This window comes from Poecilia mexicana, unplaced genomic scaffold, assembly GCF_051168715.1.
Source record: "Poecilia mexicana isolate PSO_F unplaced genomic scaffold, ASM5116871v1 scaffold_8, whole genome shotgun sequence".
Taxonomy (NCBI): Eukaryota; Metazoa; Chordata; class Actinopteri; order Cyprinodontiformes; family Poeciliidae; genus Poecilia; species Poecilia mexicana.
The window spans coordinates 8,301,698-8,316,955 of NW_028263377.1; the positions used below are offsets into that span (position 1 = coordinate 8,301,698).

Genomic DNA, 15,258 nt, shown 5'->3' on the forward strand with positions numbered 1-15,258 from the left:
TCAGTTAATAGTTTGCAACTTTTGTAGTTTGACTAAAGTAAAACTACCTTATGATGTCTACGGGCTGATATAACTACATCTTTATTCATGACAACAGTTCTGGATTCATCTTCACAAAGCAATTATCCCTGACCTATTAATCACATGCTAAGAGCTAAAAATGTGTGTGTGTTTGGAAATTTATGTCACGCTCATAAGTTGAAGGAAGTTGCAATGAATCCAATAAAAAAGTGAGTTTTATTGAGGAAAATATCTTTTTATGAAATGCCTTTAAGTATCTCATGCAACAATGTCATAATAAATATTTTAAAAATTATTTTGTACTGTTGTATATATTTTACATCATGCTAATTTGGCATTTCCACAGAGTTGTGTAAACATTTAACTGTACCATATCTGTCCTGGTATCACTTCTCTGGTGTTTCTGATGAAAGGTGAGTAGATGAACCGCAGCTCTTATTGACACATTCAGATATCAACTAGGAATCAGTAAAGCAGATATGAGTCTGTCCACTAGGGGACAGTCTGTATTAAGAGAGGAAAAATTCTAAAACTTTAAAAACCTTTTGACTCGTTATATCCTCTCTATGCCCGGATTCAGAAAAATGCTGTGCGCAAGGACTGAGATCACGCAGAGATAACAGCGTCACAATAATCAGTATTTATTCAAGACAGATGCATACTATCACCAGAAAAGCATATCACAAAACATTAGAAACCTCAGAGCACAAACAACACATGAATTTACCTGAGAAAAGGAAAAAAGACAAAAGATGGAAACGACAAACAAAAAGCAAAGACGTCTTTGGAGAAATTGCAAAGAGCAAAATCTAATTTGTTACTCTGTGTGGAAAGTTTAATCTTGTATTTAATTTATTCAAATACGGCGTATCTTTGCTCATCCAACCAGGACCTGTCTCTAACCCTTTTTAAAGTTAGAAACTCCCTGCAATTTGTTCACAAGATCAAACACCAGTTTCTCCATTGTCTAAATAAAGTGGAAGGAGAGCTTCTCCAAACTCCTGCTGGTTTATGGCTTTTACAGATCAGTGTGAAAAGCTGGAACTTCCTACTGATTGCTACTGAGGGCAGATCAAAGATCTTGGCAAACAATCTGCCTTAACTACAGGTAAAATAAAGGTCAATAGGCCAGAATAAGTTATAAATTTTAAAACTATAATTAGGCTATTTCAATCAAGTCATGTTAAATTTTATTATTAAGCTATAAGCTAGTTTTAACATCTGTTAAGATTGTGGCTATTTTCATTAACTGTGCAAGCTGATATTTTGCTAAATATATTCTTAAACATAAGGAAATCTTAGAATCATAATCTATTTTGATGTCATCTGGGCTTTTTTTGACCACTTGTAGAGTATAACATGGAAAGTAAAAATTAGATATAAATGAATTTGCATACACATTATTTTATATATTACTTGTGTAACTTGTAACTTCACCAATTTCAAACTGTTTGATGTTTTTGCCCTCAAATTTGAAAAAAAGCTGCCTTTGCAAAAAAAAGAAAAAAGTGTATTTTAATTTTCAAGCAGCTTATAATAATAAACCTTAGCAGAAAATTTTATTTATTCTGTGAACTGCATTTTTGTTTTCTTGCTTTTTCCACCAGAGGCTTTATCTATCATTTTCTCTTTACTATAAGGGTTTCAGGGAAACAGGAATTCACTTTCATTTTGGCTTTCTTGATTCAGGCTATAAATATACCACAAGTAAAGTTCTGCAGAATATGATAGGTCATGGGAGGGTTTGTGTTGTTTTCAGAGATGAGATATCCACAGAGGAAACTCAGTAGAGAACCTTGAAAAAATTTGCTGACATTACTTTACTGAGGGAGTATTAATGTTTTTTTAAAAGCAGTTTATTAAAGTCAAAATATATTGTCGAGAAAAGTCGAGCTCATCCCACTTCCCCATGCTGGAGATTTTAGTTTAATAGTAACAATTAATCTGGTTGTTATTGTGTCCTGCAAACTGCTTGAATTCTACTCTTTTCTATTTAATCATTAATAATTATAGTCAGGCAGAAAGAGAGTCATGGAACAGGAAGAGCAGGTTTCCTGAAGAAAGAGGAAGTTTCCCTGCATGTGTATAAAAATAGTTCAGAGTGCTCCTTACACTCAAAAAAATGAACTTAGGGGGTTATTAGATTAATAAAAGAATATCATGTACTTTTAACACAATAATTTCATGTTTTAAACAAAAACGTGATAAAATCATGTTGAACAAACAAGAAATTCATCAACTTAACGTTTATGAAATTGAATCATGTTGAGATAACACGATTCATTATAGTCAGACTGATCTTGTGCTGGAGGCGACGAGCGAGATCACGGCAGATCCCGCGAGATCATGGGAAATCACACGAGGCCCTGCGAGATGATTGTTTTTCGTGCCAGGAAAACGCCAGCTGCAGTTTAGAGAATACTAAATTTTCCTGGCAGGATTGTGCACATATCAGTGTTGCTATGTACACTGAAAGAAATAACTCTTTGGATTAACATAAAAAAAATCATGGAAAGATTTTCCACCTGATTACTTTGCTTTATTTCAGCACTATGTAATTCTGTTACTTCAATTTAAAGCAAATGTGTTGGCTCAACTTAACTTTTGTGGTTGATTCAACTTATTTACTTTAGTTGGACCCAATGTAATTTAATAGAACCAGACCAACTAATTTGCAATGTTTTGGACCAAATAATTGACTTTACTTGATTAAGATGAATGCAAATTTAGTTGAAACCAACTTATTTAACAGTGATACCTTCACACTATGTAATTGATGTACTCATGTCAATGGCTAACATGTGTTAACATCACATGAAGTGATGGTTAGCTGGTAATTAATCAGCGTTTTTCTAACATTTATTGCCTGCTTGCTCCATGCTTGTGTCAAAGCACAACTGAATTGAAGTGGTTATTGCATTTATAAAAAATAACATGTTTAACAGAATTATTTTATATTTCAAAGGCAAATATGACAAAATCACGTCAAATAAACATAAAATTCAACAACCTAGCGTTAATAAAATGTATTCAAGTTGAGACAACGTGATTCAATTTAGTCAGACTAATCTCCCGCCGAAGAGGGTCTAGCGAGACCCGGAGATCACGCGAGACACTGGCGAGATTACGGAAGATCACGCGAGATGCTAGCGAAATTATGGAAGATCACGCGAGATGCTAGCGAAATTACGGAAGATCACGCGAGATGCTAGCGAGATCACGCGAGATCTTGTGTCTGGGAAAACTTCAAACTGTTCTTTCAAGAGAAGCGGGAAGATTCCTGATTTGGATCTGCTTAATTTGAAAAAGGTAAGATTCAGTCTATTTTCATCCGTCTAAATCAAAATAAAAATCGAAATAAAAAGATGCAAATTAATATCATCAGACTTTTTAAAAAAAACATTTTTTTCTATGTTCGGTCACGTTTCTATGTAATTGATGTACTCAAATCATGCTAAGATCACATGAAGCAGTGTAAGGGTCACAAAGCTGCTGTCAAGACAAAAAACGGACCCCATAAATGTCACAGTTTTGCTCCTCCTCAGGTTGTTAAAACTCCCTGGAAAAAAGTTGGACTGATGTAAATTCAGCATCTGGTGCCATACAAACTCTGAAGTCTGAGGTTTAGTGGATTTTAAACACTGGGGCCAAACATAAGTCTATTTAAATGTTTTTTTATTATTATTATTATTTAATTTCAGTACTGTTATTATGTAGGTAAATGCAGAGTGGACATTGGATGCACACACACTTTTGTGGCTTTCTATCGTAACACAGATTCTTAATTTATTAATAATAAAAAGTATTAAATTTGAGTCAGAGGAACCTGCGGAGACCTTTGCTGTTAGAGCTTTAAATGTGATTGCAATGTCCACATAAATGTCCACCTGCTAACTATGGATTTCTAGTATTTTTTCTGGCTGAAACACTCAGAGGATTGTCCATTATTCCTATTAGTCCATGAACAGACTTGAGCTTTCCTTTTTTTTTAAATGCATATATTCCTCTGCTTTTAAGTTTATCGGTTTAATTTTGAAATGTTGAGGTTTTTGTTTAGATTTTTATGTTTTATATTTTTATTGCTTTCTACCATGTTCAATTCACCACTGTTCTGCACTACATGCTTGCATGTGCCCAGTGGTTATATTCAGTTTCAGAACAGCTGAAACACTGGGTGCCTTTAAATCTCAACTTAAAACCCACCTGTTTAGAGTTGCTTATAGCTAAATTAGGCTTAGTGCGGTTTTAATGTCTTCAATGTTTTTAATGTTTTTGGCTTTACTTTTTATCTGTTTCACTGTTTATTAAATGTTGCATGACTCTGTGTTTCTGTTTTTAATTATGTAAAGCCCTTTGAAATGCCTTTCAGCTGAAATGTGCTGTACAAATAAAATTTGATTTATTGATTCATGATCCATTCAAGAGACTTGTACTAAAAGTTTGAATGTTCAGATGCAACTCTGCTCAGGGTGAATTACATATTTTAATGTTTGAAAATCTGATCTCTTTCAGAACATCACCTGTCTGTTATCCACCTACATAAGCACTGGTGAAGTGGGTCATCGGCCATCAAGTTTTAGATTGCAGTGGCTAATGGTAAGTTTTGCCAGATCTAAAATGACTGAATCTAGTGTTAGAGCGATTAAGGGTTCAGCTGAACTTGTATTTGGCAAGTCAGTTTTATTTGTCTTTATTTGCGTGGGGATGTGGAACTGTAAGGAGTGTTGTCTCTCTCTGTCTAGTAGATATGAGCTGCTATCAGCCCTATGCTAGCTACAGAATAGTACAGAGCAAGGGGGAAGAAGGATGAGCAGCGACATGAGATTGTGATTGACAGCACTAAAACTCTCCTGCCACTGACTGGTTGTTTCTAGCACTGAGAAAAGGCAGAGGAAATAGATTTTTCACAGTATATCCCCCTATACTGTACCCTTGTTTCAGACATAAATATTTCTTAGGTGACAGCTTCAGTTAGAAGTTTAAATAAAATGTTAAACTTAATTTTAGTCATGGCATAATGAAAGGAGAATAACAATTTTAAAGATCTTTCAAATAGGCTGCAAGCCACTGATCACTTTCGTTGTGACTTCCTTTGAATTTAGCTAAGTTTTCAAGTGTGTGACCCTATAGTATACTGCTGGATTTTGGCGGTTGTTCTCATTGTTTTCTGATCTGCATATTTAGGAAAACACGGCTGAAGTCAGACGAGAGTGGATCCTAAAAGGCCTGGGTGCGTACCTGGATGAAGATCCAGAGAAGCTGGAGAAAGAGTACATGGTATGTTAATTTATCTTTGTGTCCACAAAAGAGGTGATTATAGTTGGAGTTAATTGGACTTCCTGTGAATTACCAATAAATTTAAAGTAAGAGAAGATCATTAAAACTCTTCTTTTTTTTCACTTGGGTACATTCAATTTTAATTTGACTTTTGAGATGCTTTTAGATTTCTCCAACAGAAAAGGATAATCATTAGTAAGATTGATATAATTACAGTTATTGTTAAGTGGGTTTAAAATGAGGATTTTTAGGTGAGTTAAACTCCACAAAAAGATCTTTGGCCTGTTTTATTTAGCCTTTTTTTCTAACAGCATTGTTTCATATGCAGACAAAAATATTAACTAACTTTACCTAAGATGTTAGTACTGATCTATTTGGAAATAACTACCACACATAGTCATGACATTTCCTCCATCCAGGAAATAAGACAGGTTCTTCATGTATAAGATGTTTGGTTTGTGTACAGAGTCAGGGCTTTGTACTTGCACATAAATTGGACTGGTTTAGAATGACAGTCTGTGTGGTGGATCCTCAGACTGTCATTGCAATTGAGGAGAACAGGCCATGGAATATGGGGCCTATTTGGGATTCATCCCTTCTCTTCATGTTTTTCCATATGAGACAATATACTGTATTTTCCGCACCACAAGGTGCACCGGATTATAAGACGATTTTTGTGAAAATGTAGAAAATATGGTACCTTTTCTAAATGGGAAATCTTACCACTGGACTCACAATTAACACAGACAGGTCTTTGATGGACCTTAGCTGTTGTTGAGTCAGCCAAATAAGTGTAAAGTTATTTTTTTATTTAATGAGATGTGAAATCTCTCCCACCCCAATACCCCACCCATGTTCCCATCATCAAGGTGCACAAATGGCCGAGACCGTCTGTTGAATCTTCGTTATCCGACCGGAGAGTGCAGAGCCTGGCGATGCCATTGAGGATGTTGGGATTCTCCTGGACGGGGTGGAAGTGATGAACAACTTGAGCAATCTATCTTTACATGTTTTTCCAAAGACCGCAGTCGAAAACTAAATTTTAACTGTTACAGTTCGCAAAGTTGAGCGAATTTACTGACACTTTTTATGTTGTTAAGAATTTGATCTATGCTAAACACAGCCCAGTTTTTTTCTGGAAAAACAAAACTGACCTTTTGTTGTTTATTTCAACTTTCAACTCAGCTGTTTTTTGTGCTGTGTAAAAAGAAAATGGATAACAATTTTGAAAATACAGTTCATGTTGTACTTTTTCTCATTGTTGAGTGTTCTTTCTTCTTTCAGTGTGGTCTTAAAACACTTCATTTAATAGCACTTAAGAAAATGTCTTTGATTTAACATAATTCAATCATGGAAAGATTTTCCACACGATTATATAGCTTTCTTTCAGCATGAAGCATGTTTGTTCAGCTAACTTAATTTTCATGAGTTGGATCAACTTAATTAAGTAGTGTGAAGTTATCAGTGTAAAATTAGTTAGGCTGGCTCTATTAAATTACATTGGGTCCAACTAAAGTAAATAAGTTGAATCAACCACAAAAATTAAGTTGAACCAACACATTTGCTTTAAATTGGAATAACCTTAATAAATTAAGTTGAACCAACACATTTTCTTTAAATTGGAATAACCTTAATAAATTAAGTTGAACCAACACATTTCCTTTAAATTGGAATAACCTTAATAAATTAAGTTGAACCAACACATTTCCTTTAAATTGGAATAACCTTAATAAATTAAGTTGAACCAACACATTTCCTTTAAATCGGAGTAACAAAATTACATAGTGCTGAAATAAAGCAAAGTAATCAGGTGGAAAATCTTTCCATGATTTTTTTATGTTAATCCAAAGAGTTATTTTTTTCAGTGTAGCTTAACAGTAGCGCAGCTCTGGTGTCAGAGATCTGGTTTAGCTGTTCAGGTTCAAAGTTGCTGCTTTTAGAAAAATATGACCGTGTTGCTTCATGTCTCCGTGTTATTTCGTTTTATTACCTTTGCATGTTTCTTGTGAAGAGCTCAGGACGGTGTTTACAGCAGTATGTACAGGCGGATCAGTTGCTTGGCTGTCTGGCTCTGGTCTGCTCTCTCGTTCCCATATACTCGCTTTTTCAGGCTGAATACAGAAGTGATTCCATGGAAATAACTCGGGGAGGCTCCTTTATTTATCATCCGTATCCCTGGTATTTTTAGGCTGATCCGGAGTGAAGTGAAGGCTGCAAACTTTCTGTTGTGCAGCGTTAGCTTTAACTGGTAATGACAAATATTTACAAGCCACCATCTTCTCAATTCAGGATCGCTTGGAAATTAATGAAAACTTAAAAGCTCATTATATTAGGAAGACAACAATGTTCATAGTATTGCGTTTTTTGCATCTGAAATCCAACTTAGTCTTTTCTACCAGTCATGGTAACTCAAAGCGGAAACAAGTGAGCCGCATTAGCTCCTGGAGATGTAACTTCAACGCCGTAGGTGCAAAGAGCCCATTAGATTACCATACGCTGTCAGAATAGCATACATGCAGTGAGTACCATGCCTGCGAATTAAGAAGTCCGACAGTCAGAGGAGTTGTCAGCTCACCATACACAACAAGTTATGATGAAAATAAGTAATTAAATTGTTTTTCATGATAACTATGTAGATATACATGCATTGTTTTTTCAAATTGTATTTAAAGCAGGGTCTGGCTGCAGCTGGAGTCAGCTACAACACACGCCCGTGTAAAATTCATTAACCTACTTAACCGCTAAGTCAAGATGCCATACAACTGTTAATAAAGTGTATAATGATCTACGTCATGATTCTATGTTGCTAATTAAATAAAATTATATAGTAAAGACGTGTCTGACAGATATAGCCGTGGGTTTGTGCTAAGCGTTTGACGATCTGACAGCATATGTTGACCTGACAGAACACTCTTCTTTGTTATTGTAATCCCCTGCGAACACTGCAGCAGCTATCATTATTTTATTTAATTATGTACATTGATATTTTTTAATTAACAAATAAATAAAACAAGATCGAAAGAGCACACAGAGCATGCACATTGCTCTTTGATTGTTTTCGGTCAAAGTGGCAGCTGTAATGGTAGTCTGCCATGGTGTCAGACTATCTGGTTTCATGTAGTGGGAGAGAGGATGAGAACAGTCACGGTGAGCGTCTTGTGATTGGTTACTTCTTGCTTGTTGCTCCTTGGTCAGTGTTCATAGTTGAGCGTTATTTACCGTCAGGGCATTGCCTCAATTGCTATGTTTATTGGTGCAGACAGTGGTGGTTTCTGACATGAGCAACATGGACAAACACCCAGGGCGTTATCTTTTTAAGGATGGCACGAGACCACCGCGGATTGTAGCACAGAGATGGAAGCAAAATTAATATTGATTAATTTTATTAAGTATTTAATATCTAGGTGTTTTTATGTGAATATGGATCTTTCAGATCAATTTGAGAAGTAATTTTGATCATATTTCACATTTTATAGTATCATGTAGTGTGGGGCGCTGGTCTTGGTCTTGACTCGGTCTCGACTTCCCTCGGTCTTGGTCTTGACTTGGTCTCGGACCCTAAAAGTCTTGGTCTTGTCTCGGTCTCGATACGCTCTGGTCTTGGTCTTGTCTTGGTCTCGGGTTAGGTGGTCTTGAACACAACACTGCAGTGAGATAAGGCGGATAACTGGAGCTCAACGTAGCGAACGTTCCAGATTACATAACAGTTTTTGGTGAATTATATATATATATAAAAAAAACGTTTTTGGTGAATAAAGTGGAGTAGACTTGCTACTTGTCAGATGACGGATAACGTTGAAGTATCGTTTCTGCTTCAGCGGTTTAAGCAGAGAGGTAATGAAATACAACAGACACTGACAGGCCTCTGCGTCTGCCTTTCTTTGAAGAACTACTGAGCGGGATAAATAACTTTTTAAGTTCACTAGACAAAAATGAGTTATTTAATTTAGAAAAAAGTTATTTAAACAAAACATTTTGTTTTTTAAAAAGAAATCATTACAATTCCAAAAGCTTTGATTACAATTTTATTTTACGTAACTGAGGTTAATTTTTTTTTTCATTGAATAATTGGGAAAACAAATAAATAACTTCATACTCTGGTGTGACCAGCAGACTGAAGCCTGTGGCCAGTGTCCCCAGTATAATAAATAAATGCTTATTCTTTCATTTTGTGTATTTTTAAAAATCTCAATCTGAAGTATTAGTGTATTAATGCAGCTTATGTAATGAAATAAAAATAATTTACTCTGTTAGAATTATTTTAACTCTTTGCTGTCAATATCAGAGTTGATATACTGTAATAAATATTTTTTTCTCTGGAAAAAGAAAAATATGTAGTTTAATGTTTGACAATGACAAATTTATAAATCAAAAGTCATTTCTCATTGTATAAAAATACAAGAAAATTGTTTTGAAACGTTAAATGTACATTAAATTATGGAATTATCTAAATGTTATTTAATAAAACACTGTAAAAGTGTGTCTGTTCATCAATGTTAATATAAAAATGATCAGAATAATCTCCATCAAACAAAAACATTGTGCTCTTTATTCAGAAATGCCCCAAAACAATTAAATAATCACATCAAAAGTTAGAAACTCTGTTTTAGTCATTTCTTTGATTGCCAAATATATTAATGTGTGTGAGAAAATGTGTCAATGGCAGGTATTAACTTAAAATACTTTGTAGAACAGCAATTTCTGAAGTTCGGTCCATTTACCTGTATTAGGTTACTGGCACATATTCCACATTCAATATGGCGGACGCTGTTACATATCGCAGCAACAGGTCAACCAGCTCCACGAGGAGTCTACGTAATTATGTCTACGGTTGCCACCCATCCCATAAACTACGGAATCGTCTCGTATTTGTTAATTGTTGTATCCCGTATTGAACCGATACCGGTTTGTTCCATATTTTTATTTGTGTCTATAGACACACCTGTCTATCAAACACATGTAGACACACAGATCTCAACAATAATGACCAAAACAAAAGACTGGAGATCAAGGGCGTAGGAACGAGTCTGTCATTGGGGAGGACGCATATCGGAAACCTGACAGATCAGTAAATAACTTGAGCAGAAATGATAGAGATAATGTATGTAATAAAAGTGTCATTAATGAATGGGGAAAAAAACTCAATCCAGACTTTAAGTAAGTTTAGGGTCTGGTTCGCAGAGTATAAAGTTAATTTTCTTTTCCCAATTATTCAATGAAAAAAAACAACTAACCTGTATTTTTAGTAATCAAATTGGTTTGATTACAATAAAATTGTAATCAAAACTTTTGGAACTGTAATGATTTCTTTTTAAAAACAAAACGTTTTGTTTAAAAAACTTTTTTTTAAATTAAATAACTAATTTTTGTCTCGTGAACTTAAAAAGTTATTTGCCAAACAAACTTTTATTTGCACACATCAGAAATATTTTCATGTGAGAATCACAAGCAAAACTTTGAGTCACAAACAATAAAAACTTAGTATAGCAAGAAAATATTTCTGACATGCGCAAATAAGTAATAATTTTTTCACTTTATGATACAAAAATGTGTGATTTTATTTTATTTTTTTAAGTTTTTTAAGCAAAACTCAGTAGGCTTTTCTCATGGTGACATGCCTTATCAATTCAATTTTTGCTTTTGTGTTTTGTCTTTTTTCTGCAGTTCCACATTAAAGTTTGATGCAGCTCTGCTTTCCTGAATGGACCATCTTCATCTCCACTGCAAGTGTAGCAAACAGGCAGCTCTCTCTTTTTATAGATTACAGTCCACTAAAAGGTTGCATTGTGCCCTTGTTTATATTTTTAATAGCGTAATTCTGTAAAGACAAAATATGTCTGGTGGTCTAGCTCTGATTTACATGTCCTGCTAAATTGCGGGTTTGAATATGGCAATACTTTCTTATAACAAAATAGACCTGCAGATAGAAATTACTAATAAAATATCTTACATATGCATAGTTGTATGCTCTATATAGAGATTTTCCTTAGCTTTGATTGTATATCTCACAATTTTGTAAATTATCATTGTTTATTAAACTCTGAAAGTTGAGAGGCTGTTAATATTCTGTCCTAGAAGGCGGTTAGATGTGCCCTTTTTTTGAGCACCTGCCCCTTTAGTGGTCTCTGCACGGCCCTGGATGGCATAATTGTTTGACAATTCTGCTCCTCATATTAGATGGCAAGTCCAGTTCCTTCATATGAATGATGTGTTCTGTTAAGTTTGAGCATCCCTTAAGAAACAGAGAGAATGCCTGCAGTGATTCAATGTCCTCATTTTTAATAGCTGGCCAGTTGTTAATTTTATCCATATAGGCATGTGCAATTTTATATTCGTTTCCAAAATGTTCAGAAAGAAGACTTTTAGCTTTAAAGTAGCCCAGGTCTGATGGTAAATGCTGGCAACTATGCACAAGGTCTCTAGGCTGCCCCCTGGTGTATCGTTCTAGAAAGTGCAAACAGTCATTCATGTTGGACATTTTAGCCTCTACGCCATTTTCAAACGCTCTTATAAATGATTTATATTGAAGAGGATCACCATCGAAAACGGGGATGTTTCTTGGTGGCAAAACAGAGCTTTGGTTTTGCTCAACCAACATGGCAGTGATGTCATTCTGCCGCTGCATGATGTCAATAATACTGGCTTGTTGACCCGTTTGTTGACCTGGTTGCTGCTGCCTGCTTGTGTTCGGATTTTGATGAACAGTTAATTGATCACAGAGACTGTGCGGCTTATGAACGATTTGAATTGCTGGCTTTTGTTTCAGTCGGACAACTGGTTGCTCAGAGATGATGGAGGAGATTTTAACATCGTCCATATTTTTCTCTAACAAATGCATCGGCCCATGGATTAAGTTTTAGCGCCGAATTGGAGTTGCGCTTTTCAACATAGGAATTCATACCATCAGAACATTTTGAGCCACACTGTGAATTTATTTCGAACACACGAAGCTTTGCATTAGCAGCCGCTAACTCCGTCTCAAGCTCAAGTTGCTCCTTTTCTTGTTTTAGCTTTTCCTCCAGCGCTTCCAGCTGATGTTTCTTCTTGAGCGCAGCAGCCCGCTCCAGCAGCGCTGCTCTCTCGGCCTCTGCTTTAATACGAGCCGATGAAGTGGAGGAAACACAGGACACCTGAGAGCCTGTTCTAGATTTTACAGAGCAAACATTGGAAGCGCTGTCTTCAGGATTTATTACGTCATCATCATTTTTGGCTTGGTAATAATCTGCACTTGGTTGGACAAAGGGCTTACCCAGTTCACATAACCAGCCCCTGACAAGATCAGTAAACTCAAGGCAAGTATTCATTTTATTTTGAAAATGTTCATTTTGTTTCATGAGTTCATCAGATGGAAGTGGCAAACTTGTCAAGTTTTTATGTGACACCTCTGCATCCTGACAACACTGAATAAATGTAGCAAGAAGAGAAGTCACCGAGTCCACTTTATCATTTGACTCCATCAAAATATTCAGATCGTCCATTATTCGTCTTACTTGCTTCAATTTAGCATTTCTTTTATCTTGGCATGTTTTAATATAGGACGTCAAGCCTTTCTCAGTCAGTTTAATAGTTCGTTTGGAAGAAACTTCCAAGTCACTCTTGGCCAAATGTGCTTTCGATACATCAGACATTTTGGCGAAAACACTTTGAACTGCTTATAGTTTTGTTGTCTTTTACTTTATTTTAAACCCACTGGCGGTGCATAAAGGTGCAGCACTTTAGCTCAGTCCTTTATTAATCTTCATGACGACGAACTTGCACTTTAACGTTGATCGCTACCATCAAACTCCTCTCGTTTGGCCGTTTTCCTTTACAGCATTAGCAATCATCGTACATACCGATGTCGTTGAAGAAAGACGTGTGTTGTAGAAGAAACACCTTCATGGCTTGTGGGCGTGGCCCTTTCCTCACGCTGTCGGCGTCCGAAAAACAAAGAAGACAGTTCCTCCAAACTTTACGCAGCCATCAGCAGAATTGAGATCGTTGATTGCAACTCCAAGGTCGGGTTTTTTACTTGTTGTAGTGACCATTTGTCCCCAAACTTAAATTCAAAAATCAAAAAACTCAAAAAACTCGAAAGTGATCAAAACAAAAGTAAATCCAACTCAAATAGTCACCTGATGCACCGTGGATTCTGGTTTACGCAGCAAAAAAGGGAATCAAAGTCAAAATATGGTTCTTTGGGTTTATTTGTAGTTCAGGCAAAAGGGTTACAGGCTTCTGCTCTTATTCCTGTACCTGTTCTCTGACTAACAAAAGAAACCGATGTGGCTGATTGGCTGGTAAAAAACCTTATGACCACCCACGTGCATAATAAGCTACCTAAGACCCACCTATTTATACCGTGAAATACCCACATCCCAACCTGAAATTAATTAACTAATTATGTGAATTCCTAATCAAAGAAATTATAAACAACAAAACAAAAATTCTAATGATAAATCAACTGGAAAAAAAACAAACAAATAATATGAATAAACTAAATTTAAATTCTAAGATTTAACCAAAAAATGGGAAAATAGCTCCTACACATATAATTATGCTTATATATAGTACGTTATTTTTTATACATTAGATAACTATTATTAACCAATTATATAGTGTATAATTTCTTTGTATAATCTGTTAATGACTTATTTTAATTGAAATGCGTCATTTGGATCATAATTAAACTTTAAAACTAAAAAAATGAAATCCTACATTCAAATACGTTACGTCATAAGACCTGTGCGTCACCTGGACCAGATATGCTCAGCTGGTCGTTGGTGACGTGATGCTCGGATTTCAAAGTCAAATCCCGAATCACACGTCACAGATTGACGTCAATGACCGCCTGAACAGAGTCCTTGAATGTAGGCCTAATCATATTGTTGGATCGCAGGTAAGTTCTTCTAAGAAAAAACAAAAGCAAAAAAAAAAAAAAAAAAGCCATTAAGGATAGGTTATGCTTCCTTAATTTACGAGCATCACGACGTGGGATGAAAAGTTAATTTTTAGTCCGGGTCTCTATTTAAATGAATAGAAGGATGTGTGTAGTATATATTATTATGCTTTACTTTACTTAAAGACCCGTATGAAAAGGAGGATGTGTGGACTTTGATTGGCTCAGAGTCCAATCAGTGGCTGGTTTTAAACGGACTGGTCTCTATTTCGGCTAGTTCGCTGGTAACAAGCTCCTATCGTTTCTGCTCCAAAAAAGAAAATATTCTACTAGTTTATAAAATACATAACTACATACTCATTTAATATATAAGCTTTTAATGACTTATTTTAATTGAGATGCTTCGCTTTGAAAATAATTAAAATTCAAGATGAAAAAACGAAAGAACACATTCAAATAGTAATAAGGCCTGTGCGTCATCTGCACCTGATTGGCTCAGTTGGTCATTGGTGACGTGATCCTCGGATTTTAAACTCAAACCCCGAATCCCACGTCACAGATTGACGTCAATGACCGCCTGAACAGAGTCCTTGAATGTAGGCCTTCTGCGATCATTTGGTCACTAATCATTTTCTTTGTCTTGCAGGTAAATACTTGTTAAAAAAAAAAAAAAAAAAAAAAAAGCACATGACTCAGATTACTGACGGTAATCTGAGTCATGTGACTAAACCTTTAATAGTCACATGACATGTGAAATAGAAATATGATGTAGATATATAGCAATAGATATTTAAATCTGAATCACAGTATTTATTTACGATCTTTGAATGCAGGTCATCTGTGACAATTTAGCCACTTTGTCTTTTTGTTGCCTTGTCAATACTTGTAAAAACAAAAAAGTAAATATTCTACTAGTTTATAAAATATATAACTACATACTCATTTAATGTATAAGCTTTTAATGGCTTATTGTAATTGAGATGCTTCGCTTTGAAAATAATTAAAATTCAAGATGAAAAAACGAAACAACACATTCAAATAGTAATAAGGCCTGTGCGTCATCTGCACCTGATTGGCTCAGC

General features: G+C 35.4%; 1 protein-coding gene and 1 long non-coding RNA gene across 2 annotated transcripts; one reads left to right on the forward strand and one right to left on the reverse strand.

The window, feature by feature from the left end:
- The first annotated feature begins 2,139 nt into the window (after positions 1–2,139).
- Positions 2,140–5,360, forward strand: LOC148157956 (uncharacterized). Its single transcript, XR_015764077.1, has 3 exons — positions 2,140–3,330; positions 4,534–4,617; positions 5,206–5,360. It is a non-coding gene; the product is annotated as an uncharacterized LOC148157956 (long non-coding RNA).
- Positions 5,361–12,101: 6,741 nt separating this feature from the next.
- On the reverse strand, positions 12,102–13,755 carry LOC148157957 (uncharacterized). The gene has a single exon (XM_088008238.1). It carries the CDS (start codon positions 12,924–12,926, stop codon positions 12,102–12,104), a length of 825 nt encoding a protein of 274 aa, XP_087864364.1. The 5' UTR covers positions 12,927–13,755.
- Between the last annotated feature and the right edge of the window lie 1,503 nt (positions 13,756–15,258).

Coding starts and splice junctions, on each gene's coding strand:
- LOC148157957 (XM_088008238.1), bottom strand. CDS start 12,926: ATGTCTGATGTATCGAAAGCACATTTGGCCAAGAGTGACTTGGAAGTT.